The sequence below is a fragment of the Dermacentor andersoni genome, chromosome 7 (assembly GCF_023375885.2).
Source record: "Dermacentor andersoni chromosome 7, qqDerAnde1_hic_scaffold, whole genome shotgun sequence".
Taxonomy (NCBI): Eukaryota; Metazoa; Arthropoda; class Arachnida; order Ixodida; family Ixodidae; genus Dermacentor; species Dermacentor andersoni.
In genome coordinates, this window is record NC_092820.1 from 94,923,295 (window position 1) to 94,949,120 (window position 25,826).

At 52.4% G+C, this 25,826-nt stretch overlaps 1 protein-coding gene across 1 annotated transcript; it reads right to left on the bottom strand.

The window, feature by feature from the left end:
• Nucleotides 1-1,613: 1,613 nt before the first annotated feature.
• On the bottom strand, nucleotides 1,614-6,142 carry LOC126534768 (solute carrier family 22 member 7-like). Its single transcript, XM_050182010.1, has 2 exons — nucleotides 4,969-6,142; nucleotides 1,614-2,362 (listed from the first exon to the last, which is right to left on the bottom strand). Exons 1-2 carry the CDS (start codon nucleotides 6,140-6,142, stop codon nucleotides 1,614-1,616), a joined length of 1,923 nt encoding a protein of 640 aa, XP_050037967.1.
• Nucleotides 6,143-25,826: the final 19,684 nt, after the last annotated feature.

Below are 25,826 nucleotides of genomic sequence, written 5' to 3' on the forward strand. Positions count from 1 at the left end.
GCGGCCAATTTCAGCACGATTTTTTTCCCAATATGCTTACATTAGATTGAGAGCTACAGATCGTTCGGACGCGTAGACGGATGGACATCGACCACCGCCGGAAGGTAGCCGGGTACGTACAGCGTCGCTGCAAAAAGTTTTCCCGCAACTGCTTAGCGAAAACGCCGCCGCTGCGCTTGCGCGCAACACTCGATCATGCCAGCAGCACTGCCGAACCCTTGGAATGGAACAGTGCGCATTTGCAGTTTCTCGATTAAGCCGACCGCGCGTCGCCCGAGTGTTTGCGACAAGCAGTTGCGAGAAATGCGGAATGAGAGCACTCCACTGCGATGCCTCAGCAGTACCCGAGCGCGTAGGAGATTGGAGCAGACAGTAAGGGAGGCCAACGGTCCATTGCCATAAATAGGAACGCATGCGCCGAAGCGTCACCAGTAGCCAACGTGCCACCAAAAAGCGTACGTTTTACCTGCGTTCCTCCGGTTTTAAGGTAAGCTGCATGAACTTTAAAACTACAACCACAACCCTGTGCCCACATGTTGACGCAAACCGGCCTGCTGGATATACAGTAAACACGAGATTTCAATGAACACGTGGAACTTGCACCACTCTTCCGGAGTAATGACATGCATTAGATTTGCCTTTTATATTTTTAGCATCAAAGTACCAGCAAATCGGCAACATCACGCTACACCGACCAATCTATGTCCAGTCCGTTACAAGGCCGTCATCATCCAGTCATGAGCACAGAAAAAAAAAAAGAAAAAGGAAAGGAAAAATAGGAGGCAGCGCTAAGAGTCTCCAAACCGGGCAATATCCATCCTAATTCGTGGCCTATCCCTCATAATGGGTTTGTGCCATTACTTGAGGCTTCATCATCATGATCATCGTTTCCATACCGGCAACTGAAAACGATTGCAAGTGCTTGCATTCACGTGATTGCATGAGCACCTCGATGTGTTCGTTGCTGGTTGTCGGCACTGCCATATAGTAACGATGAAACAATTGCTCGATGCGAAATTGAGAGATCTCCCCAAACGGGACGAAATGGGTGAAGAGCATTGTCGCGAGTTCTTTCAGTACACGCAGCACTCTTTCAGTACACGTAGCACCGCAAACAATAAAAAAATCCAAAGCAGTCGAGAGGAGCCCTCTTTGTTCGAGTTTGTTCCTGCGCTCTCAAGTAGGAAGCGAATGGAACTAAATGATAATAGCAAACGTTAAAGCAGTTGCGATAGAAAAGCAAAATGACGCGATACCTAGACACGACCGATATTTATACAGACTTCTACTTGCATTCGGACATTCATTGCGCAATATATGATAAGCAGCGTTAAGGAAGCGAATGGAACTAAATGATAATAGCAAACGTTAAAGCAGTTGCGATAGAAAAGCAAAATGACGCGATACCTAGACACGACCGATATTTATACAGACTTCTACTTGCATTCGGACATTCATTGCGCAATATATGATAAGCAGCGTTAAGGAAGATCAAGAAAAAAATATCGACGAATGCAAGAACTTTCCACATGTACAAACGTAAAGAAATAGTGAACCCGTCGCAGAGGCCAAGAAAATGAAATAAAGGACGCTTCGGCCCCCCACCGGCGACGTCAGCGAGTCGATTTGTCGCGCGAGCTGGTCGACTTGTCGGGAGCTCGGCTTCGCTCGCGGTTCGAGCTCCGCGACCGTTTGCGCTTGGCGCCTCCCTGGGAAGCGGCTGCGCGCGCCACCCTGAGAGGCGAGCGCAGCGCCCAGCGGTGGGCCGCCATGTCGCGCATCGTGTTCGCCGGCTGCGACTGCGTCGTCTCCGGCAGCCCCAGCGCCATCATGCCGAAGTGGAGCAGCAGCGCCGCCGCAAAGCCGTACGCGACGCCCCTCAGCTCGGCTGGTCGGAGGTCGGCGAGGTAGGACGAGGCCAGCACGCCGAGGCGCCCGCACGCGTAGCCGAACGCGAGCCCGGAGGCTCGCACCACGGTCGGGTAGAGCTCGGCCGAGATGAGGAACATGGCGACGGCGCAGAGGTCGAACACCAGCACCGAGCAGATGACGACGCCGACGAGCAGCTGGTGCGGGGCGCGCAGCAGGTGGATGGCCGCCATGGCCAGGGACAGCGCGGACAGGGCGACCATGCCGAAGGCCAGCGACCGGCGCCTGCCGGCGCGCATGATGATGGGCACGTCCACGAGGATGCAGGTCATCTTGAGGAGCGCGACGACGGCGCGGACCGCGCCGTCGGCGTGCATCGAGTCGCTCGCGGGGACGCTGAAGAAGACGGCGAAGGCGAGGAACCAGCAGCCGAACATGACGGCCGACCGCTTGCGCAGGCGCCGGTTGACCAGCAGGTCGATGGGGTGCACCTCTGCGAGTGAGACAGAAGCGCGAGAGCTCGCCACTGCGTGCGGCAGCCATGCCGGGAACTGGGGGAGCGAGGGCCAATGACGTGTAAGCAGATACGTAGTTTAGCTCCCGAACTTCTAGCGCTCGTGCTGTATAAGCGCATCCCAATCGCGTAAATGAAACCTTCGGGGCCGCGGTGAAGGGGGGCAAGCTTACGTGAGCTTGGAAGCTCGAAGGACAACCGTCGAGGACAAATTCAGAATGATAATGCGCAAGCCGTCGTATGATCAGAGAGCGTGGTTCGACTGCATGTCTTTCGTCCCTCCGCATTAAAAAAAAAAGAAATTCACACAGAAGCCATCCAATATGATTGTTTAAGAGAATTGCCGGACCAGCTCTCGACGGGCGTTCACCAAACTTATTTGTGGTTGACGACGCGCCGTTTCTTCGAGAGTGACGTCGGCCGTGACGGAATGCCAGTGCGGGCCAATCAGTGAGCGCTCTCTCCTCCTCCGAACGAACGCTCGTGCGCTGTCCTTTCCCTTCGGAAATATACCCGTCCACTCGCCCAACCGTGCAAAATGGAAGCAGAACACATCTTTTCCCTTCAAAATTATCTTACTTGAGCAGCTTTTAGGGAGACAGGTCCCAGTTAACCAACAATGCATCTATCACGTATTACAAATAAGAACATTTTAAAGATTCAGTTAGGGGTCAACTATGGTCTCCCGATAAGCATGACGTGTTCAGTTGCAACTTCTACTTGGAAGTTAAATATTTTAACACATCACAGTACAGTTACCTCATGAAAATTAGTTTTTGTGATGCACCGGTCTGCCCTGCATTTACGCCATTAAAAAGGGAATAAGGATGTAAATCGGTTCATAACTCGTACTCTTACACGCAAAAAGGGTGCAAGGGTGTGATAGACCGATGTGCACCCTTACTTTTAAGGGTGGAAATTATTTTACAGTTATACTACTATATAAATACATAGGGACAGATAACTGTTCTGGCTTGGGGTCTTGTGCACCTAATTTAACAACATTTGCCGCATTCAAAAGAAGCATTAAAGTCTATCGTTCTGAAAGGGCATATTTTTCTAAGTTAGGCCGTCATTATTAAAAATATTTCCAAAAGAAACGCCCTTTACGACTTTAATTAACCAATAATAAATGACAAAATAACACAACATACTGCATCTACTGGGACATCTGTAGCTTACCAAATTCGTATGTTGTTGTGCCAATAATTTATTACTAGAAATATTGCAAAAACTGAACAATGTAATATAATTACGTATAAGAAAAAGATATTTTGCCACTTTAGATGACCTAAACCTTTTTCCAGGATTCAAATACGTGTTTCTTTGTGCAAACTTAGTTTTGAGCTTTACCCGCCGTGGTTGCTCAGTGGCTATGGTGTTGGGCTGCTGAGCACGAGGTCGCGGGATCGCATCCCGGCCACGGCGGCCGCATTTCGATGGGGCCGAAATGCGAAAACACCCGTGTACTTAGATTCAGGTGCACGTTAAAGAACTCCAGGTAGTCGAAATTTCCGGAGTCCTCCACTACGGCGTGCATAATCAGAAAGTGGTTTTGGCACGTAAAACCCCATAATTCAATTCAGTTTTGAACTTTCACCTTCAAGTTTTATTTTCATTTGACCACCCCTCCTTTAAAACCCCGATAAAGGTGAACGTTTAGCTATTTAAATAGATAAATAAATAAACTTATGCCAATTCTCGTAAAAGACACGTGACAACTTCAATGAAAAACGCGGTGCTTAAGATAAATGCAAATTCCAAACATACGTAATTTAAGTTGGTATAGTGGTAAAAAAATGTAATAGAATACGAACTCGCCCAAAACCTTTCCCCTTGCACACTCGGATGTTGCCAAGCATTGCCTGGATAAGCGATTTATTGGGTGTAGCTTCAGTGAATGGGAGTACAGTCGGACAAATGTCTTAAATCTACGCTTTGTGTTCGTCGTGCGCGACACTGAACAAAATTCATGGCAGGAAGATTTTCCGAAGATTACGTAATACAACATATCACCCTCCCCCTCAGTAATCCTTTGGTTAGCCGACAGAAGATATACAGAAGTGTGGAAAATTGAGCTTATTGGTACAACTTTCGTAACTTGGTGACTCTTTTCGTCATTTCGTACCGTTTTCAAGTTACCAGCAGAAGATGTACGTTTACATGAGCCCGACGAAGTCGGGTCGACTTGACCTGTGGGGCCAAAATCCGGTCGTCGGGCTCATGTACACACTAGCGAGTAGGACTGAACGACAATCGAGTACGGTCAACCTGCCTCCTATGCGCTGGTTGACTCGCGCAACCTACTTCCAAGACGCGTGTCAACGCGGTCGGGGTGGCGATGGGTCAGCCCGACTACCGACAACCAGTTTGTTGAGTACGTGTAAACGAAGCCATATCTATTGGCTTGTCATCGGCATCATCTTCCAGCAAGTTTCCAGGAATCTTGCTTCCAATTAAACTCGTGCTAGTGCCATTCGACGTAATTGCCCGATTCACTGAAAGGGGCCTTTTTTTTTGTTTACACCGAAACCGCGAACAGCGCCACCCAACATTAATGACTACAGCTTGTCAACAACGAATACCTTGGTCTGGAGGCAAATCACTCGCGGAGGTAGTTGCCTGAAGCGTCTGCTGGTCCTGCTGCTTCTTGATGTCGGACTTCAGTTCGGACAGGCGCTGCTTGAAGACGTCTGGGTCCGCCCTGTTGACGCGTGCCGCCCAGGACAGAACCTCCGCGGCGCGCCTCATGTTCGACACGGCCAGAAGCCAGCAAGGGGACTCGTCCATCAAGTACACGGCCAGGACCAGGGTGCTCGTGGGTACCATGAACGCCATCTGGCAGACGTGCCAACTGGGCTCGAGGTTGTAGACGATCTCGCTGTACAGCGTGGCCGTGAACTGGCCCACGACCATGGCAAGGCTGCAGAACAGAGCCCGGTGCTGCGTGTCGGTGACCTCGAAGAGGACCACGAGCGACGTGACGAGGACGCCTGTGACGGCGGCGGACAAGAGGGCGCGGAGGACGGCGAACACCAGTATGGTTCTGGCGAAGGCCAGCGAGACTCCGGCGAACACGAGCAGCAAGAGCCATATGCAGAGCACGGGACGGCGACCGATGGTGTCGGCGGCAACGCCGGCCAGAGGAGCTCCCATGGCGCCTCCCAGCGAGTAGACTGCGGACAGCACGCGTAGAATCCACTGGCGGCCGCACACTAGGTTCCATTGGACCACGATGGAGACAGTTCCCGCCTCGGCATCTATGTCGTAGTCCCAGCCGGCGTCGCACGGCACCGTGGTCCGGTTTCCGGTGTCCTCCGAGAGGGGGAACGGTGGCTCGTACCGAAGGCACGGACTTCGCGTCTTGCCGTCGGCCTCCAGAGGCACGCTCACGTTCTTCCACACGTCGGTGGCCATGTAGGTGTAGTCGGCCGGAGGCCTACACCAGTGGTCCACGGGGCGTGCCAGGATGGCAGGCGCCCTGACATGGATGATGGCTGTGAAGAAGGCCAGCATGGTGCAGAGTAGGACGTGCATCTGGAAGCGGCCGTGGCCGAAGATGAGTATGTGGTCTAGCGCCGACGATAGCACGGCGGTGGGAGCGGTGGCGGAAACCGTGCTGGCGGGAACCGTGCCGACGGGAACCGTGCCGACGGGGTCCGCCTCCTGCAGAACCTCGTGGGTAATCGGTAACATCGACCGGGCCGGTGGTGCGTGGTTCGACTTGCTCGTGGGTGACCTGCGACGGGGACCGGGCATCCTGCGCTAGGCTGTCGGACGCGTGAGCTCATGCAATTACCTCGTGAGCATGCATGCGTGCGAGCATACGCAACGTCGATGTTGATGCTCAATCTTTTCAATCGTCATGGGCAGCAGCTGGAGGACGACGAAGATGATAAAGGACGACAAAGCGAGCAACAATGTCTCCTTTTTTTCTTCCTTGCCGCCGCTTATCCGCCGTCCGAAGAATGTTCCTCGTGCTCGAGATTAATAATGTAGGCTTGACTTTATCAACATCACACCTAATGTCCTTTGACGAATGTCAGCAGCAGGCCTATTATAGCTGCTCTGCATAAGTTCAGTGAAGCTACCAGAAGTTTACGCTGCTAGGGGTGAAAACGATTGTGTGCTTTTTCTTTCTATTGTTTCTTTTTGCGTGCGAAGTATTATCAATGTTTTCTAAGCTTAAACTGTCGTCTTTCTGAATGATTCTTTTGTTTTTACCTTTTGTTCTTTGTTGCGTGCACTCTTTATGACCTCCAGTGTGACCAATCCCCCTCGTGGGTATGAGCCGTGCGTTGAGGTCACAACAATAAAGTATTAGACAAGTAAAGCTTTTTCCCCCATTTTGTGAGGTTTCGTGGGGCATCCAGAATTCAAGGAAAGTCCTTCGGAATGTTGAGAAATGCAGCGCAAGTTGTTCGTACATCAATGCAAACACATATTATCAACAAACTGGCGCTATAACATCCGAGCTTTCGCGGAAGTGCATTAGAATTAGCGCTTTTTATATGACATTGGCAGTGTACGACGCAAACAAAGAATGAAAAGAAATCACACAAGCTACCCCAGCCCTGATCTAATGACTGCGCTAAGCATCTCCAGTGCCATGCATTTCTTCGCGTGACATAGGCATGCGATCAAACGAGTGTTCATATAGAAGAGAGAGAGAGAGAAAAAAACAACTTCATCTAGTCGCCTGCAGAACGACACCATGACTAAATGGCGCCGTGACGCGGGCCCTAACGTCTTCTCACCGGGTGGTCTCTACTCAACTCCAGCACGTGTTACTCCCGCGGTCGGTCGCCCTGAGGGCCAACGTTCCGTCGGTTTCGCTCGGCCTTTGTCTATCAAGAGCCTCCGAGACTTGCTGGACGGCCCAGATTTTGGCTTTAGTGGTCGTAGCATTCCGCCGCAGCCGCGAGTCGCGGCGGAATCCTTGTACTTGTCGAAGCTTCATCGGGGAACTTGGTGCAATACCATAGGATGTGCGTCAGGGTGGCCCTCTCCCGCTGGCACACGCGGCACACATCACTCACATATAATTTCGGCTATAAATGAGTCATTAACACTGGGGTGGGTAAGGAACCAGTTTGCAATTCTCTGAATAGCACCGCCTCCGCTCGGCTCAGCCTCGAGTGCGGGGGTGGGAAAGTCCTTCGAGCCACGCGGTGGAACTGTGTAAGTTCGTTGAACGTCGTCATGCGGTCCTTGGCACAACACTACGTTGGACGGTCGGTTGCAGCGGCGCGGTTGGTTAGCCCTCGCGCCACTGCGTGTGCCGTCTCGTTGTGGTTATCGTGCTTCTCCGACGCATCGTTGCCCGCGTGCGCCGGGAACCACTTGATTCTAACATACCGATTCTCTCTTTGCAGGTCAGCCGAGCACAGAACGCGCACAGCCTCAACACACACTTTGCCCTTTGCATAATTGCACTGCACTTCGCGAATCGCACAACACAGTCTGGCACGCGGGGTTGGCAATGGCCAGGGCAATGGCCACCTCCTTCGCCTGACACGCCTCGGGGACCCGTAAGCTCGCCGCTGCCCTCGTCGCGCCGGACGACGCCACGATGACGGTAGCTACGAACGCCGCGCAGTCTCCCTGGTATTCTGCCGCATCCACGAACCTTGCGTGCTCGTCTTTGGCGTGAAAGTCGATGAGGGCCTTGGCCCTCGCCGCTCTTCTCTCCTTGTTAAACTCCGGGTTCATGTTTCTTGGTATGAGGTCTACCCGAATCCGGCACCGGGTCCCGTCCGGGACAGAAACGTCGCTACCCGCCGTTTTCGCTCCGGGCGTGAAGCCCAAGTATTGAAGTATGCGCCTGCCGGCTTCGGTCATAGAGAGCCGCTCCAGCTGGGCGGTCCGTTTCGCTTCCGCAATTTCCTCGAGGGTATTGTGTACCCCCAGGCTCAGGAGCTTGTTGGTGTTCGCACACTCCAATAGTCCGAGCGCCGCCTTGTAAGCTCGGCGTATCAGGGCGTTGATCTTATTCTTTTCAAATTGCATCCAGTTGTGGAAGGCTGCAACGTAGGTGACGTGGCTGATTACGAAGGAGTGCACAAGCCCAATCAAGCTTTCCTCCTTCATCCCGGCCTTGCGGTTGGCGACCCGTCTGATGAGACATATTGCGTTGGTAATCTTGGCTGTAAGGCGGGAAATGGTCTCGCCGTTGGCCCGTCGCTTGTCTATAATCATCCCGAGCACCCGGATTTTGTCGACCTCCGGGATCACTTGGCCGTTCCTCGTCACGATCTTGATGGCCTCGTAATCCCTCGCTTCGCTCTTGTTACGTCTGACGTACTTCGGTGGTAACACCAGCAGTTCTGACTTGCTCGGTGAGCAGATCAAACCGGAACCGTTCAGCTGGCCTTCGATCACGTCGACGGCTTCTTGCAGCGTGCTCTCAAACCCACAGCGTGATGTCATCGAACCCGGAACCCGCAGCGTGATGTCATCGGCGTAGATGGTGTGTCGGACGCCCTCGACGCGAGAGAGTCGCTTGGCCACCCCGATCATATAGATGTTGAATAACAACGGCGAGGTGACCGAGCCCTGGGGGGTCCCGACACTGCCGAGCCTCTTCTCTTGGAGCCGTAGATCGCCGGCGCAGAGCTCGGCAGTCCGCCCCGTCAGAAGGTCCTTGATGTAATTTTACGTTCTTGCGCCCATGCTGAGTCAGGACACCTGGGCAAGGATCGCAGATTGCTTCACCTTGTCGAAGGCGCTCTGCAGGTCCAGGCCCAGAATGGCCGTGTTGTCTTTCGTTAAGGTGTCATCGTCAATGATATCTTTCTTCAACAGAATCATCGCGTCTTGGGTGCCGAGAGAACGCCGAAACCCGATGATCGTGGTGGGGTATAGTCCCGACTCCTCCAGGTAATCCTGCCACCTACACATGAGGACGTGCTCCAACACCTTGCCCACGCAGGACGTGAGCGAGATTGGCCGGAGGTTGTCCGTGTTCGGCGGCTTGCCTGGTTTGGGGATGAGGGTGGTTTTGGCAGTCTTCCACTGCTGGGGCAGTGACCCCGCACTCCAGCACTTGTTGTAAAAACCAGTGAGGTTTTCGATAGCCACATCGCTGAGGTTCTTGAGCGCTCTGTTCGAGATGTGATCCGGGCCGGCCGCCGACTTGCTGTTTAGTTCGTGAAGGGCCGCTCGCACCTCCTCGACGCTGATGTCGCGGCGGTCAAGCCAACGAGAAGTTCATATAGAAGCAATCCTCAAAATTTATCTTCGCTTGAACGCCATCGTGTACTGCTTTTAGTAGCCGCTGTCACTCCGTGCTTCGGCCAGTGGGCAAATTCATCCAGCAAGTGATTGTTCGAGTCATCGTTCACATGATAAAATAAGTAGTTCTCCGACGCATCAGATGCACGAGTGAGGAAGAACCCCTCCAAAGGCGTACACCCCGGAGACGCGGTTTACACCAGGAACCGGACCTGCCCCAACTCTTTGTCCGCAGACTTGGGCTCGAACGGAGGCACACCGTTGTTGTAAACTTCAGGTACTCGAGGAACGAGCATAGAGGTAGATGGCTTTAGCGCGGCGTCGTAAATCTTGGAGGCCATAGATTAGGCCTAAAAGCATTCCCGCACGCTCCGGTTGATGGCGCTGCATGGTAAGCCAGAAGCGGAGCACATTTTTGTTGCTACTTCTCGGGCTTAATTTCAGTCAACAGAAAAAGCAGGTACATATTTTTGACGCTTCTTTACTAAATTTGACCCATTAAAGGCATTTTTTATCTATGAAAATAAAATTATAAGAACCTCCCTCTTTTTGCCCAGTAATGATACAGCGACAACACCAGATCCATGAGGTTCTTGGATCGAACCCAACTAGCGCATATATTATTTCTTTTGTTCATCTTGCAGAAGTGTAAAACATGTTAAATAATGTTAGATATATCCCAATTCCTGGCTCATAGCTGCTTTGCGCATTAAGATCACCAGCGCGTTACGTACGTAACACGCTGAACTTGGCACCTTTTAGGCGCTTCTGCAGAATGAGTGTGAAGCAACTGAACTCATTGCGAGAATTTTTTTACGCATTTTATTTACGTTTATGAGGCGTTCGAGCGTCATGTTACGCCCGATTATACATCGGTCAGAGCACAGTCAGTGACTGTAGGAAATTTTTTTTAGCTGGTTTAGAATTACGCTTAGCAGATACCGAAACTTTTAGTTAGTTTACGATTTTTCCACGTATTCTAGCTTGAGGAATTCAATTAGTTCAGTGAATCCCTTGCGTCACATGAACGGCCTGGGTATGTGTGGTTCGAAAATCTCTGTTGCCGAAACGACTTTCAGCGCCGGACGCCGACGCAGGACGCCGACGCCGGATTTTCTGCGACGCGGGTTCTTTAACGCTATCGTGTTAAAACAAACTGCTACTGAGGTGACTGCAGCTTGGGCCTCGCACCGCACTACACGTCGCTTCGAGCAAACGTTATGTTTGCTGTAAAAAAGACACAGTGCTGCAGCCATTGATAAACGAGCGGCCACCTGCATGTCTGTTCCGGAAAAAATTAAAGCGTCAGAAATTTCTCTGTTCTGCCTCTGAAAACGTCAGTGCGACGATTTTGGGCCCTGAGCGTCCCATGGTCCAAGGCGTACTCCCTAGCCCTCACATAACGACGTACACCGCTGTCTCCCTCATAGAATTTCTTATGCCATTCTCCAGATCACTTCATGAGGATGAGAGACAACTACAAAAAGGACACTTCCTTACAGGTATGCCCTCAGAAGAGTGCCCCATATATATCGATATAAGAAAAAAAAAAGTAAAGCCAGTTCTGAGCAGGGAAATGTGTCAAAACAGCGAAGCTGGCGGTCGTTTTCTCAGGTTTGAACTCGTGTTTAGGGCGATTTCATGAATGCCTTTTGTCTACGAGTTGTCATTTTGCTAGATTCGAGCTTCGGATCCGGATTGCGCATACTCTTTAGTTGCGTGAGGTTGTGATCAAACCACAGTCTACCACATACTTTGCAGCTGTGGCCGCACTCACGGTCGAGGAATTCTCTCTTGAAGCGCCCGTCGGCCCCTTCCGTGAGAGAAATCTCTCTGCGTCGACGTCTCTGCTCGGCATTCTATACTCTCGAAGTTGGGGGTTAGGTTGCCTCTGCTGGCGCTTGGCTTGGATTGCCTTCTCTTGAAAGTGAGGGTTGGATTGCCTCCACCGGCACATGGCTACCCTTCCAGCCACCGTAACAGGGCTTGTGCGTCCCGTTCTAGATAGTTTATTCTCCTCCAGATCTTCCAGGCACACGAATCGTCAAGGAGTGATCGCTGCCGTCCGGCGACACTTTACACTCTGTAAGGCCAACTTAGAAATACATAGGTCTATTAAGAAAAAGCCGTACATATCGACTAGCGGCGGCCGGTTATCGGCTCGCTCGCTTCTCCCTTTTCCTTTTCTCTTAAACACCCGTGTAAAGTGAGGCGGGACCCTTATTTTCGGCCTCCTCGCTCACATTCTACCAATCAGTTTTATGTTAATGTAGGCGGGACCACCAACAATACACTCTCCGACGGAGAGTGTAGCTCCCGCGGCCGGAGCGGAATTCATGGGTGGAAAGGACGCGCACCGGCGAAACACCTGCTCCTATACCCCTCTCCTCCGTGCTCCACCTACGCGCGCTCTGATTGGTCCGCTCTTTCCGCCCCTCCCTCCCTGGCGCGCCCTCTGATTGGTATGCTCGCATCCGGGCAGGACCCCGCTCCTACCCTTGGCGCGCCCTCTGGCGTTGAGCTCCGGAACCTGCCCTCTGCGTGACACCAGACAGTGGACGGCGAAGGCTCATACTAGAACAGTTCCGCTGTCAAAACCACACTAAATGAATGCTCCATTTATTTGTACGGCACACACCAGAGCCGTGACCGACAATATACAAAATGCCGGCTCGGGAACGGGAGGTGAAGGTTTCACAATTATGATCGCACATGTGTGAATGAGGATCCACTCGGTCAGACAAAGTGTATCGAGGTTATTGATGTCGTGAATCGATATCCGTGCGGTTGAGTTGAGTAATGTGAAATTCACACCGGTGGGAATGCTGCACAGGAGAGCATTTGCATATCGCGGACAGGGGACGGGTGAGTGCGAGAGTAACTCAGATTTGTAGATATGCTGACGAGCTATAGTCTGGGTGTCGCGGAGGGATTTAGGAGGTAGGGGAGGAAGGATGCTAACTCATCACATTCTCACAAACCCAAGTAGGTCCTCACAAACGTTCCAGCAGAGCGTTTCGACAGAAAACTATCAACAGAAAACTATCATCTTGCCCCAAATGCAATGGCAATGCGACTTGGCTCTGCTTCGATGGAAGCTAAACCGCAGGCCGTCAAGACGGCTTAGGCTAATAAAGGTAGATGGACAGACAGGTAACGAACTTTTGTTTAATCCTGAGGAGCTACTGTCAGGACCTCCTAACGGGAGGCCTTTGTAGCCGCTGGCCGCACCCACGTAGAGGAGAACGCCGTGATGCTACGCCCTTTCTTCGGCCCTCTGGATAGCCTGGGTTTTATTTTGGAGTACCGTGCCTCCTCCCATTCGGCTTCGTTGGAGAGGAAGTCATTAGGCAACGCGGGACATCGCCAGAGCATGTGAGCCATAGAGCAAAATGTTTCACTGCAGTCGGGACAACTAGAGTCCACATCCGAGTACGTCCTACTGAGGAATCCCCGCGACGGCAAAGATATCCCGTCTGCACCATTCTCATAAGAGTAGCTGACTGACGTCTGCTGAGCTTCGGGTGAGGCAGAGGCTAAATTCTCCGACCAAAGTTGGTAATGTTTAGTAATTTCATTAAATGTTGAGGAGATCGTTATGCTGAGTCCCTTCCAGCCCTTCCGGAGCCTCCAGGCTGTCGCGGCGCGTGAGTTCTCGCGCATGGTCGTGGGCCAGTTCATTGAGGTTTGGGAAGCCCTCGAAGAAGGTTCGTCCCCATGTGTGCAGGGAGCCACGTGATATAATGAGAACCGGGGCAAGCCCTTTTCTCTAGAATAGAGGCAGCTTCTCGTGCGAGGTTACCCGATTCGAAAGCTCTGAATGCGTCTCTCGAGTCGGGGTGAATGTAGGAACCCTATGGGTCACACAAGGCCAGCGCAACCGCAATTTGCTCTGCTATACTCGCGGTGGCCGCTCTGACCGAGGCCGAGGAGTGAAGCACCCCCTGTCCGTCTACAACCGACAACGCGAACACCCTCTTGTTCCCACCGCATGGACAAAGACCGCGGAGCCTCGATCATCTTTAACTTTCTTCGAGATGGCTCGTGTACGGGCTTTACGTCTGCCCTCGTTATGCTGTGGATGTACGTTTCGGGGGGAGGGCCTCACCAGGTAGGTCGCCCTCGTTTCTCGTGTCAATGTTATGCGCCGGTCCTCCATTATCCTAGGAGCCATGCCAACCTCTAGCCTACGACGATACGACGATAGGCCTAACCACCTGGGCAATGACCGGTGCCTCTATGATCTCGTCTTTGTGTATCTCTAGTTAATCTAGCCTGTCGGAACTCGTTGCAATAGGCAAGCCTAGCACTTTCTTGATGCTCTTGCGCATGAGGGTATTCATTTGGTCTTTTCCGTTTTAGTCCATACTAGAGCTGACGCCACATAGTTAATATGGCTCATGAGAAACGCGTTGTACATCTGAAGGAGGTTGTCTTCACCTAACCCCTTCTTTCGGTTGGATACCCTAAAAATTAACCGCGATCTTAACTGAGTCGGCTCTAGGAATTTTCTGCCCATTATTCGCATAACCAGCTGGTTGAGAGGTGTCAGACCCCGAACCCCTTGCCTTTTGCGGGTCTGTAAAGTAAAAGCTCCGATTTACTCGTAGACAGCTTGAGACCCGAGTCCGCGAGCTAAGCCTCCGTCTCGCCCAAGGCCGCTTGTAGAGCTTGCTTCATTTAAGCTAGGGAGCACCCTGGGCACCAGATCGTGATGTCATCTGCTTAAAGTGCGTGACCTATGCCCTGGAGGCCGCCCAGTCTGTCTTATAGGCCCTTCATGACTATATTGAAGAGCAGTGGCGAGATGACTGATCCCTTAGGGGTACCCCGAGCCATGTAAGGATTGGGAGATCAATCCCACCGCTCGTAACCAGTTGTCAAGATTGAAGTCGGGCATGAATTAGATGGTAGCTGGCCCATGCCGTCGTCCAACTTATCCACGCTGAGGACGTTGTTGAAGGGAAGGACTGCTTCTCATCGAGGACGAGGAATATGGGTTTATTTACAGTATCTACATAACGACGCTGCAGTTCATCAGTCTAGCATGACTGCGAGAAAAAGTACACTGAGCAGCCGCACAGCAGCTGTTTATAAACACTCTGTCCTCCCTAGATCCCTAGGTGAGGGAAAACGTTCGACCAGTCATCGTAGCCGAGTCCCCTTTTAGCGGCAGGGCTTACACACTTCCGCACCGGTTTCACGGTCCCCACCGAGGCCCACTTCCACTTCCCACTTCGCAGAACCTCACTTCGCAGAACTCGGGGCCCCAGAACAGGTCCCCACTTCGCAGAACTCGGGGCTTACGTCTGGAAAGGTGCGTGGGACGGCGCCGCCAAATACGTTCCCTCGGGAACTCCCCCGCAGAACTTCGCAGAACTCGGGGTCCCAAAACAGGTCCCCACTTCGCAGAACTCGGGGCTTACGTCTGGAAAGGTGCGTGGGACGGCGCCGCCAAATACGTTCCCTCGGGAACTCCCCCGCAGAACTTCGCAGAACTCGGGGTCCCAAAACAGGTCCCCACTTCGCAGAACTCGGGGCTTACGTCTGGAAAGGTGCGTGGGACGGCGCCGCCAAATACGTTCCCTCGGGAACTCCACCGCTCACGGCAGACCAGATCGGCGGTGGCGTGTTCAGTAACAAAGCCTGGTTCGTCGAACTCATCTCGGCAATCCCGCGACGAAGAGTCGCGGACGCGGCGTATTGTCCTCCGCACACAGTAGACTTAGTGGCGCCGTTTGGCTAGAGGATGACGGTGGCTTTCCAGGGAATGTCGACGCCGCTGTCGCACCTGGCTGGCAAAACTTTGCATGTTGTCACCTCAGCAGGCCGTTCTTACCCAGGTAGCACACAAAGTCTTGAAAACGTCGTATTAAGGTATTCAACGTCTGAAACGGATTTTTGACCAAAATCGACGCATCAAAGACGTTCCAAACAAGATAGCCTAAAAACGAGGGGTGAATACGTTTTGATAACGTTGGAAGCCAGGCAGCTTAAAAACGAGGGGTGAATACGTTTTGAAAACGACTCAAGGCGCCACCACCACGCCACGGCGCGTCAGCCTCTTAAGCGGCTTCTACAATATTCAACAACCCATCAACGCGATCCAACCTTGCGCAAGGTGGCGATACCGTCGTCAAATCATGTGACCAAGGTGGCCACGTGATTCGTGATGCCGGGCGAGCCGGGCATAGGGCATAGTCGCGTCGTCATGGCGTCGTCGCGTCACCGCACTCGCATTGCACTGTGGTGTGTTTGCGGCTGTTCTGAATGTGCTGCCGCTGCCCTTTGCTAGTAAGTGTTGCAGTGTTTTGCTGCCAAGAAAACGATATTCTGTGATCAGTTTGGGTTGTGCGATATGTTTGTGTGGTATTAATTTGGAAATCAGTAGTGTTTTCAATTGTTATGTGACCAAGGCGGCCATGTTATTCGTGAAGCCGGGCATAGTTGCGTTATCGCACTCGCATGGCACTATGGTCTGTTTGCGACTGTTCTGAATGTGCTGCCGCTGCCTTTTGTCATGTAAGTGTTGCAGTGCTTTGCTGTCAAGAAAATGACATTCTGTGATTAGTTTGGGTTGTGCGATCTATTTGAGCCGGGCATAATAGCGTTATCGCACTTGCATTGCGCTGTGGTATGACAGCGGCTGTTCTGAATGTGCTGCCGCTGCCCTTTGTCATGTAAGTGTTGCAGGGTTTTGCCGTCAAAAAAACGACGTTCTGTGATTAGTTTGGGTTGTGCGATCTGTTTGTGTAGTTTAATTTGGAAATCAGTAGTGTTTTCAATTGGAGGGCGCGGAGTGGAGGGCACTAATCAGCTCTTCAAGTTCATTGTCATGTTATGTGAGGCGCCTTTTCACTGACGCTGTAATTAAGGCGATGTACCGATGTAATTGTTGATGTACCTTTACTTCTATTTGCATTTCTCACACAGTTTGTTCGAACCTTGCATAAGCATTACATTTTAATAAAGTGTTTTTGCTTTGTCACAATGTTCTCATTTCATGCACTCTTGGCATGAAGGGCTTGGTCTGGCCACCTGCCAAGACGTGGTCATTTGTTCTTTGCAGGATGTCATTCCCATTGTGGTTGTAAGCATCGTAGCTTACTAAAGGCGGTATTAAGGATTTATTATTCCTAACAGGCTCATTTTCGTGCGACTTGGTAGAGGATGCGCCGGCCATGCGGGGAACAGTGCTTGGCACTGCGCCATGGCTCCTACAGTCAACACCGACGCTTCTACTCATCTGGGGCGCGATTGGAGATCGTTGTTCGAAACGCCCGATCAGTTTCACCTCACGCGATTGGCCTAGGCCGTGCCAACGGGTGCGGCTGTCGACGTCTGCGCGGCATAGGCCAGTCGCGTGAGGCGAAACTAAACGCGTGTTTTGAACAACGATGTCTGATCGCGCCCGTCACCCGCGAAAATTAGCTTCAGATGATCGTAAGCCTTTCAAGACCGCTTCTAGACCAGCTTTTTGATAACGTCCTAAAAACGTTTAGAAATTGGTTACGAATAGTTTTGCCAAAGGGATTACTTGTGTCTTTCCCAATCCTATTTCTAGACCAGCTTTTCGAATACGTCTTGCAGACCTGTTCTAGATCGTCTCAAGAAAGTAATTAAGCCGGACATTAGCAGAGATATACGACGTTTTCCCGCCGAAGTTCTCTCATTCGTGTCTTCTTTAACCCGTTTTTATCGTCTTGGATAAACGCTACGAAAACGTTACGTATCTCTTTTGTGCTACCTGGGTAACAGCCCCCAATCCGTACACGCTCGACCGAATCTGCCCCACCTGAATAGTAGCAGTTCTATTCATGAGAAAGGACCTGACAAAGGCCTGGAATTTCCCTACCAGGCCTACCCCGGCCGTGGCCTGCAGAATGTATCTATGTAACAGTGTGTCGAACGCCTTAGTGAGATCCAGGGCGAGAATTCCTCTCACGTCCCAGGCGCGGCTATCAAAGATTTGCTTCCTTAGCATTAGCATAACCTTATACTAGGAGAATGCCAGCAAACTTGAGAGTAGAAAAAAAATCAAGAGGCAGACATAAACAAAGAGACAACCACCAGCCACCTTCCTGTCTCTTTGTCTATGTCTGCATCTTGATTTTTTTTCTACTCTCAAGTTTGCTGGCATTCTCCGAATATAACCACGTACCTACTAGCCCAACAAGCCACTCTAATAGCATAACCTCCTGCGTCGATAGGCCGGGCCGAAAACCAACCATATTATGTGGGAAGAGGTCTCTGCGCTCTATGTACCCGGAAACCCTGTTCAAGATCGCGTGCTCAGCTACCTTGCCTATGCACGAGGTTATGATATTGGCCTCATGTTGTCCAAATGAAGGGATTTTCCTGGTTTAGGGATGTGTCACCATAGCCGACCTCCATCCGTCAGGCACCTGTCCCGTCTCCTATACCCTGTTGACCTGCTTAGCTAGTAGTTCCACTGCCTTATCGTCCAGGTTTCGTAATAGCCTGTCAGAAACATTATCTGGACCCGGAGCCGATCTGCTGTTTAAATTGTAGAGCACCGCCCTGATCTCCGATTCTGTGAAGGGCGCGTCCAGTTCCTCTACCGTTGCGCGCTCGATCCGAGATCGCATTCAAAAGTGACCTCGTCCCATTGTAGCCTATTGAGCTACGCGTAATATCTCTCGACCTCTCTATTAAGCTCCGCAACCTTTTTCCTCAGCCTGCGATTTAACGTTTGTGTTTTGCACATCAGCAGAATTGACGATTTCGCCTCCAACAGGTGCGGATCCATTCTTAGGACCTCCGCTTCCATTTGTACTACCTTAGTAGCCCTCTCGACTTCCTCCGTTAGCGATTCGATGGCCTCGCCAAACGAACAAAATGTGCTCGTTCGCTTCTTCCTAAGTTTCCTGAACTCCTCCCAGTCCGTGACTCGAAATACCCTTGCCGGTCGGGCGTCCACCGTTAAAGTTACCGCTACTATGAAGTGGTCACTGCACAGGTTCTCCTGCTTATTGGCCCACGTTAGGTTACCTACGTTCCTTACACAGGCCAAATCAGGCGTTGTGTCTCGCGCAAATGACGTGCCCAGCCTAGTGGGGAACCCTGGGTCCGTGATTACCGAAAACGCGAGATCAACCAGGATCCTCGCCAGGTTCTCTCCTTTTACAGTCCGTCTGACGTAGCCCCATGCATCATGAGGGGCGTTAAAGTCCTCGGCAACTATCAGAGGAGAGTGCTTGGCTATCCACGCCGCCTTCCTAAGCAGGGAGTTAAACGTCTGTCTCTGGTCCCACGGCGGGCTATAGACATTAAGCACAAAGGCGCTCTGCTTAAGACGCCCGTGCGGCATAACCTCCACTAAAAGGGCCTCCATCTTACCCCGTCCAGATTGGATTGGATATTCAATAAAGGCTAGATTTTTTTTTATCATCATGGCTAGTCCTCTGCCTCCCTCGTTCCTGACCGACACAGTGTTGAAGCCAGAGAGAGTAGGGTCGTCACATAACACAATAATAACATAATAACAAAATCTGCGGTTTTTCCACCTCATTCGCCAAAAATTGCCGTAGCGGAGCCTTGCGCCTTTGAAAACTAGCGCACTTCCACTGCCATATTACCAGCTCTTTGTGATCGCCCGCCATGATGCTACATTAACATGCCTTGCTCCACACCCGGAGCAACCTCGGAGTGATTCACTGCCTTGTTTTGCGTTCGGACCTTGGATTTGGCCTTAATCGCCGCCTTTTTTTCTAGTACCGCCACTCTTTGGACCAAAAGCTTTACGCTTTCCTGATTTTCTTTGTTTATCCTAAGTAGTTCCTTCAACATCTTTCTTTGCTGGACCTCTCCTTCAGACGTTTCTGAGTCGCTCTCTTCGTTAGGAAGGGGGGCCTTACGCGTTGCTTGGCGGCTTTGAGTCGGGGTACCTCCTCTCTAAGCTCCTTAACTTCCTTAAGTAATGCGTCCACGTGCGACCTACTACCATGCTCTGGCGAAGCCGACCGCGTTACCTCCGCGAGTTTCTGTAGCTCCTTCTTCGTCTTCCCTTTGACACGATCCGCCCAGGTAGGCTCCTCCTGGATCCTCACGCTGGACACCGAGCGCCCTCTTGATCTGGAGGGCTGCCTGATTGCACCGCACGACGCCGCTGCCGCCGTCTTCTTCTGACGATACGCGCAACTTGAAATTTGTCCCTACACTCTTTGGCCGCTGTGGGGTGCGGGCCACCGCACAACGTGCATTTCGGATCGCACTGGTGATCTTCCGCCGGTGATCGTTGGCCGCAGGTGCGACACCACTTGCTTCCCGGGTTGGGACACACATCAGCCCGGTGTCCCAGTCCTCCGCAACCGTAGCAGACTTCCGTGTGGCGTCGGTAGAGCGAGCAGCGAATTATACTCGCGCCGCACGCCACGTAGTTGAGCACCCTCATTCCCTCGAAAAGTACTACCACCGCTGTAGTGTTCTTGATTCGCCTGGCCTCCAAAGCGCCCGGATTTTGATTATTTATAATTCTCGCACTGAGCTGAGCTTCGCTGACTTCCACGTCGACTCCTCTTATGACTCATCTACACGTATTCTCGGGTGGGGCCAGGTACGCCGCCACCCCAAACATGCCTTCACCGAGCCTGATTTGCTGCACTCGGGCGTACGCGTCCGCGTTTTTCTCGTGAGGAGTACACACCAAAAAATGTTCTGAACTCTATTAGGACACATTTCATTTCATTTTATTTCCTTAAAGACTCCGTAGTAGGGGTATTACATAAGGGGTGGGAATACAACATGTACAAACAAGTGTTATAATGCATTCAATTCTGTAAATAAAAAGGTGTTACATCTTGAACAAATTGTGAAGAGCAGGTGATGGCAGCGATTTGATGAGGAAGGCCACTCCCGTCTTTAGATGCTCGGTAGAAAAATGAGGCTGAAAATGTATTTGTGCCTGAATGTGGTTGCCCCACCAGCTGGGGATGGCCAATGCGTCGTGACCGGTGCGTTGGGGGAACAATGTATGGTGGGCGATTAGGCTTCGAATAGTAGAACCTGTGGAAGAGGGATAGGGCGGAAATATGCGGCGACGAAGGCCCCCGCTTCTCCGTATCGGCTACCTGGATTTGTAGTCTTTTTTCATGGGCCGATCGCGAAGGTATAGTGTACAGTCAATAAATTGGAACACTCTTCTCACGCGAGGGGTGACACGACAGAGTGCCGTGCCAACGCCTCCTTGAAAGCAGGCCTGTGCGCCCTACTTTACGACGTCATGCTACTTGGACCGAAATTTCCACTGTCAAGCATGGAGTGACGGAAGCGGTGACGTCATAATCACCGTGGCTTACTCGGGCGCATCGCCATTAGGTTCTGTGGTAGTCAATCAAGGTAGCATGACGTCGTGGATCGTAGTGCACAGATCTTGTGCTATCTATAGGAGGCGTTGGCCGTGCCCTGTGACCCCACCCCATTCTCACCCTCAACTCGCTCAGGGAGACATTGTCTTTGATCGGCTTCAACGCGAGGTTGAATGGCCTTTAAGCATTTTTAGAACGTGTATAAACTTTGCCACACGTTTCTTGCACCAAAAGGTTAAAACTTCGTGAGGGGTGGCGAAGCATTTACAAGATATATTAATTTTATAATAAAGTTGATCTCGAAATGCCGAAACTGTCGTCGTCGACATTATTGTTCCGTCGTTACACAAGACAAGATATCTGGTGTCGTGTATAGCAGTAAGGCTAAATGTGACGAGGCTCATAAAAGGGTAAATAAGTGTGATGCATGCGTTTCTTTTGGACTGCGCTCGCGCGTTCCACTCTGAGCGATCGCAGGACCGAAGTGACTGATTCATGTATCACGACGTTGCGACGCATCTACCTCCTCGCTACTGCAACCGAAACTCTTTCGATGAAACAACTGTTATATAGTAGCTTCCGTTGGGCGCTCTGACACATGCGAATATATTTTCTAGTGCTTAGATGGGGTTCGCACTTTTATTTCACGCTAAAGAGGACTATTCGAAGATGCTCGATCTACCGTAATCGAGAGTAGATGTAAGCATGAAATGGCTACCGCCAAAGCAGATTGGTTGGAGTAATTACGACGACTACTCACAACCATCTCACAACCGACCGCAGCGCGCCAAACTCTGCCGGCCTGGTCACGTGCGTGACGCCATATCTCGAAGTAGGCGGCACAAAAGACGCGTCGCGGAACTAAGGGTCCGCTGGCGTTGAAAAAAGCCCACGTAACCCTCAGCGCCTAAAGATGACAATCAAGTGTATGGTCGCTATTGGAAACGACAAACTAAACTTCAGCCTATTAGAAGTTACAGCTTGAGTGATATTGTGAACAAACATTAGGAAGAACTCGGAAGCAATATTTTTGTAACTTGTTTAGGCAGCAACTATAGCGTATGTAATACGATCCTGTACAAGGGGTTGGGGACCACAGACCGCATTTTCTTAAATTTTACTGGTTTTGACAGGTCAGTCCCTCAGGTACGCCAGCAGTAGACGCAATAACTACGCACCTGTGACATATTGACTTAACCTCGCTGAACACCATCGGCATCAGGTAAAATTATGTGTGCGGATGACGAAGTTCATCAAGGCCCGCGAGCCGAAAGAGAGGCCCCACGTCATTTTGCTACAGGAAACGGGAATGGAAACGATTTCCCTCCAGGGGTACCGAGCTGTCTCCTCGTTGGCGGAGAACGGGCTCGGCATCGCGATACTTATTGCAAATAAGTGCGCCTTCCAGGAGCACGATCTCCGTCTTGGCAACACCAAGCTGGAAGCGTTGCTCGTCGAGATCATACCCAACAGTAGGCTTAAGAACAGCGTCTACGTTATCAATGTGTACTGCTCTCCTAGGGACAACCGGAAGACCTTCTACAGCCTAAAGACCAAGGCATCGTCCAAGGCGAGGGAGACGCCGCTCGTTATGGCTGGAGATTTCAACGCACCGAACGAAGCCTGGGGCTATGTGAGAAGCATTCTCAAAGTCTGCAGACTCCTGCAGGCAGCGTCTGACAGCTCCCTAGAACTGATAATTAACCGACCCCATTACCCCACGCACATGGGAAACTCGGTCTCGAGAGACACCACCCCAGACCTGGCCTTCGTCAAGAACGCACCGGGAGCGGAGTGGCACAACTTACAAGAGAATCTGGGCAGTGACCACTACATCGTGGAAATCTCCCTCCCGGTCAGCGCGGCCCCGCAGAGGGCCTTCGAAATAGTCGACTGGGACGCCTTCCGAAAGAGAAGGAAGGACGACCACGAAAAATATGAGTCGTTTGTGGACCTCGTAGCGCAGCTCAAGAAGGATGTAGCTGCGGTCACCAGGGCCGTCGAAACGGACCTCGAGCTCGACCGCATGGACGCTCGATCGGCGGACCTGCTCGAAGTCAAGAATTCCCTCACGGCCAGATAGGCCGTGAGGGAATTCTTGACTTCAAAGAGCTCGGCGAGCAGCAATGGAACGAAGTATGCGCGTCGGTCGACGGCCAGATGCGTGCGGAAGGCAAGTGGAACCTCCTCAAGCAGTTATTGGACGAAACGCAGTCCAAGAGAAACCACACTCTGGCCATCGATAGGCTGGTCCACAAGCTCAATAGCGAAGGCGCATCTACGAACGAAGTGATGGACGAAGTCGCGCGTCGCTACCTCCCCATCGGGCAATCCGGGCTAGAAGATTACCCGGCCTATGGCGGCAAGGTGGACGAGGAGCTCGACGCCCCCTTCTCCGTCTCGAAAGTCAGAGCGGCCCTTCAAGGCCTCAACGGAAGGTTGGCGCCCGGGCCGGATGGAATCTCAGACTCCTTCGAAATTTGGACGACGGCTCGATCGAACTGCTCACCGAAGAAATCAACGATGTCTCGGAGGCCGGCATCGTACCGGATGCCTGGAAGGAAGCCACGGTGATCCTAATTCCGAAGCCGGGCAAGACACCAGCCATAGACAGTCTGCGACCCATTTCGCTCACTTCTTGCGTGGGCAAGGTGACGGAGCATGTCATCCACAACAGAATATCGAGGCATGTCGAGGAACGACACCTCCTCCCGCCGAATATGGTCGGCTTCAGATCCTCGCTGTCCGCTCAAGAGGTAATGCTGCTGATCAAGAGGCAGATAGTCGACGTGGTCATGAGAGACGTCCGAGGCATCTTGGCGCTGGACATCGCCAAGGCCTTCTACATGCTCAAGCACAAGCACGTCCTCGACTCTGTGACGAGATTGAACCTCGGAGAACGCTTTCACGTGTACGTGAGCTCTTTCCTAAGGGATCGCAAGGCGACGACCAACTTGGGCCAGATCAAGTCGGACGGATACGCGCTGGGAGCCTGCGGCACGCCGCAGGGTGCGGTGTTATCTCCACTGCTCCTCAACCTCGCCATGAGAGACCTATCAGTCCGACTCGACTGAATCGGGGCCATCAATCTCAATCACGCTATCTACGCGGACGACATCACCGTCTGGTGCGGCGGTGGGTGGGACGCAGCGGTGGAGCGGGCCCTGCAAGAGGCCTTGCACGTCACGGAAGAATTCCTCGAGGGCACGGGACTGGTCCTCTCGCCGATCAACTTGGAACTCTTGCTGTATTGTCCCGACAGAAAAATCCGCAAGTTCGACACGACGCTGGACCAAGTACCGATCGAACTCGGAACGAAGACGGGTCAGCGCATCCAGAGGGTGGATTCTCTCGGGGTGCTCGGACTGGTCCTCAATGCAAAGGGCAGCAACGCGCAAACGATTGCGCGCCTGAGCGCGAAGACGGAGAACATGCTCAGACTCGTTTCGCGAGTGACGAGCAGAAGGGTGGGCATCAGCGAAGCCAACCTCACAAGGATCTACCACGCCTTCCTCATGAGCCATGTCAACTACGTGACTTCTGCGCTAAACTGGTCACGGTCGGAGGAGAACAAGATCGACGCACTCATGAGGAAGAGCATTAAACGAGTCCTCGGGATCCCCATGACGACCAGCGCGAAGAAGTTGATGCAACTCGGGGTCCACAACACCCTGAGCGAGGTCGTCGAAGCACAGAAAACGGCACAGATCGTTCGCCTTTCTACCACCAAGGCCGGCCGCCGAAGACTCGAGATGGCGGGTCTGGCAGCCATGGCTGAGGAGTCGTGCGCTGTCCCGCTATGCCAGGGTGAAAGGGACGCCTTTCCGAGGAACGTTCATCCACAACACAACGAAGCTCGGCAAGAGCCCGAGCACTCTTTTTTTTTTCTTTATTCACAAAATGACATACATACATAAAAACACGTTGGCCTACTTGGACCAACGTGACAAGCTAAAATTTCTTGAAATTCACTAATTCATCAAGAATACCCAACCAGTCAGGCGGAGCCCGAGCACTTATTAAGGACGCCCTGCAGAACCCAGAGCTCGCGTCCTTTGTCGACGGGGCGTGGTATCCCGGATCAAACTTGTACGTGGCCACGGTGGTTGACCGCCCGGGCAAGATCCTGAATGCGGCGTCTATCCAACGCTCGACGGCGTCCGTCGCAGAGCAAGTCGCAGTGGCGCTGGCTCTGTGCAAATCCGGGCGCACGCAGATCTTCACGGACTCCAGGTCGGCGGCGATGTCCTTTCTTGCCGGCTCGGTCTCGGCCGAGGCTGCGGCGGTGCTGAGGACTCGTAAGACAGGCACGGCCCGTCACGTCATCACTTGGTTCCCGGCTCACATGGGCCTGAATGTCTCCGCCGGCTCGATAAACCCCAATGAACTGGCCCACGACCAGGTGCGAGGTCTCATCAACCGCGCCGGTCCGAGGGGCCCGGCTTCGCAGGGGATCGACCGAACCACGGACCCGCTGCTTACTTTCCACGAGATCACTGCTCACTACCAGCTGGGACGCAGAGAGTTTCCGGCTCCTCAACCGAAGCTAGGCAGACCCCAGGCCTCGGTACTGAGAATGCTGCAGACGGTCTCCTTTCCGTCTCGCTCAAGGCTGAGCCACTACACTCCGGGTTTGGATCCCCGCTGCCCAGACTGCGGCGAGGAACGGTCCACCTTGAACCACATGCTGTGGCAATGTACCGCGTTGCGCCACTCGCCTTTCAACAGGCAAGAAGACTGGGATGAAGCTATCAAGAGCGACGACCTTCAAGTCCAGCTTCGGGCTGTCCAAAGGGCCTGCGACAGGGCTGAAGATCACGTTCTTCCGCCCCTGGCGCGGGTGCGGCCCGCGACTACGACAACGTAGTCCCTTAAGACCAATT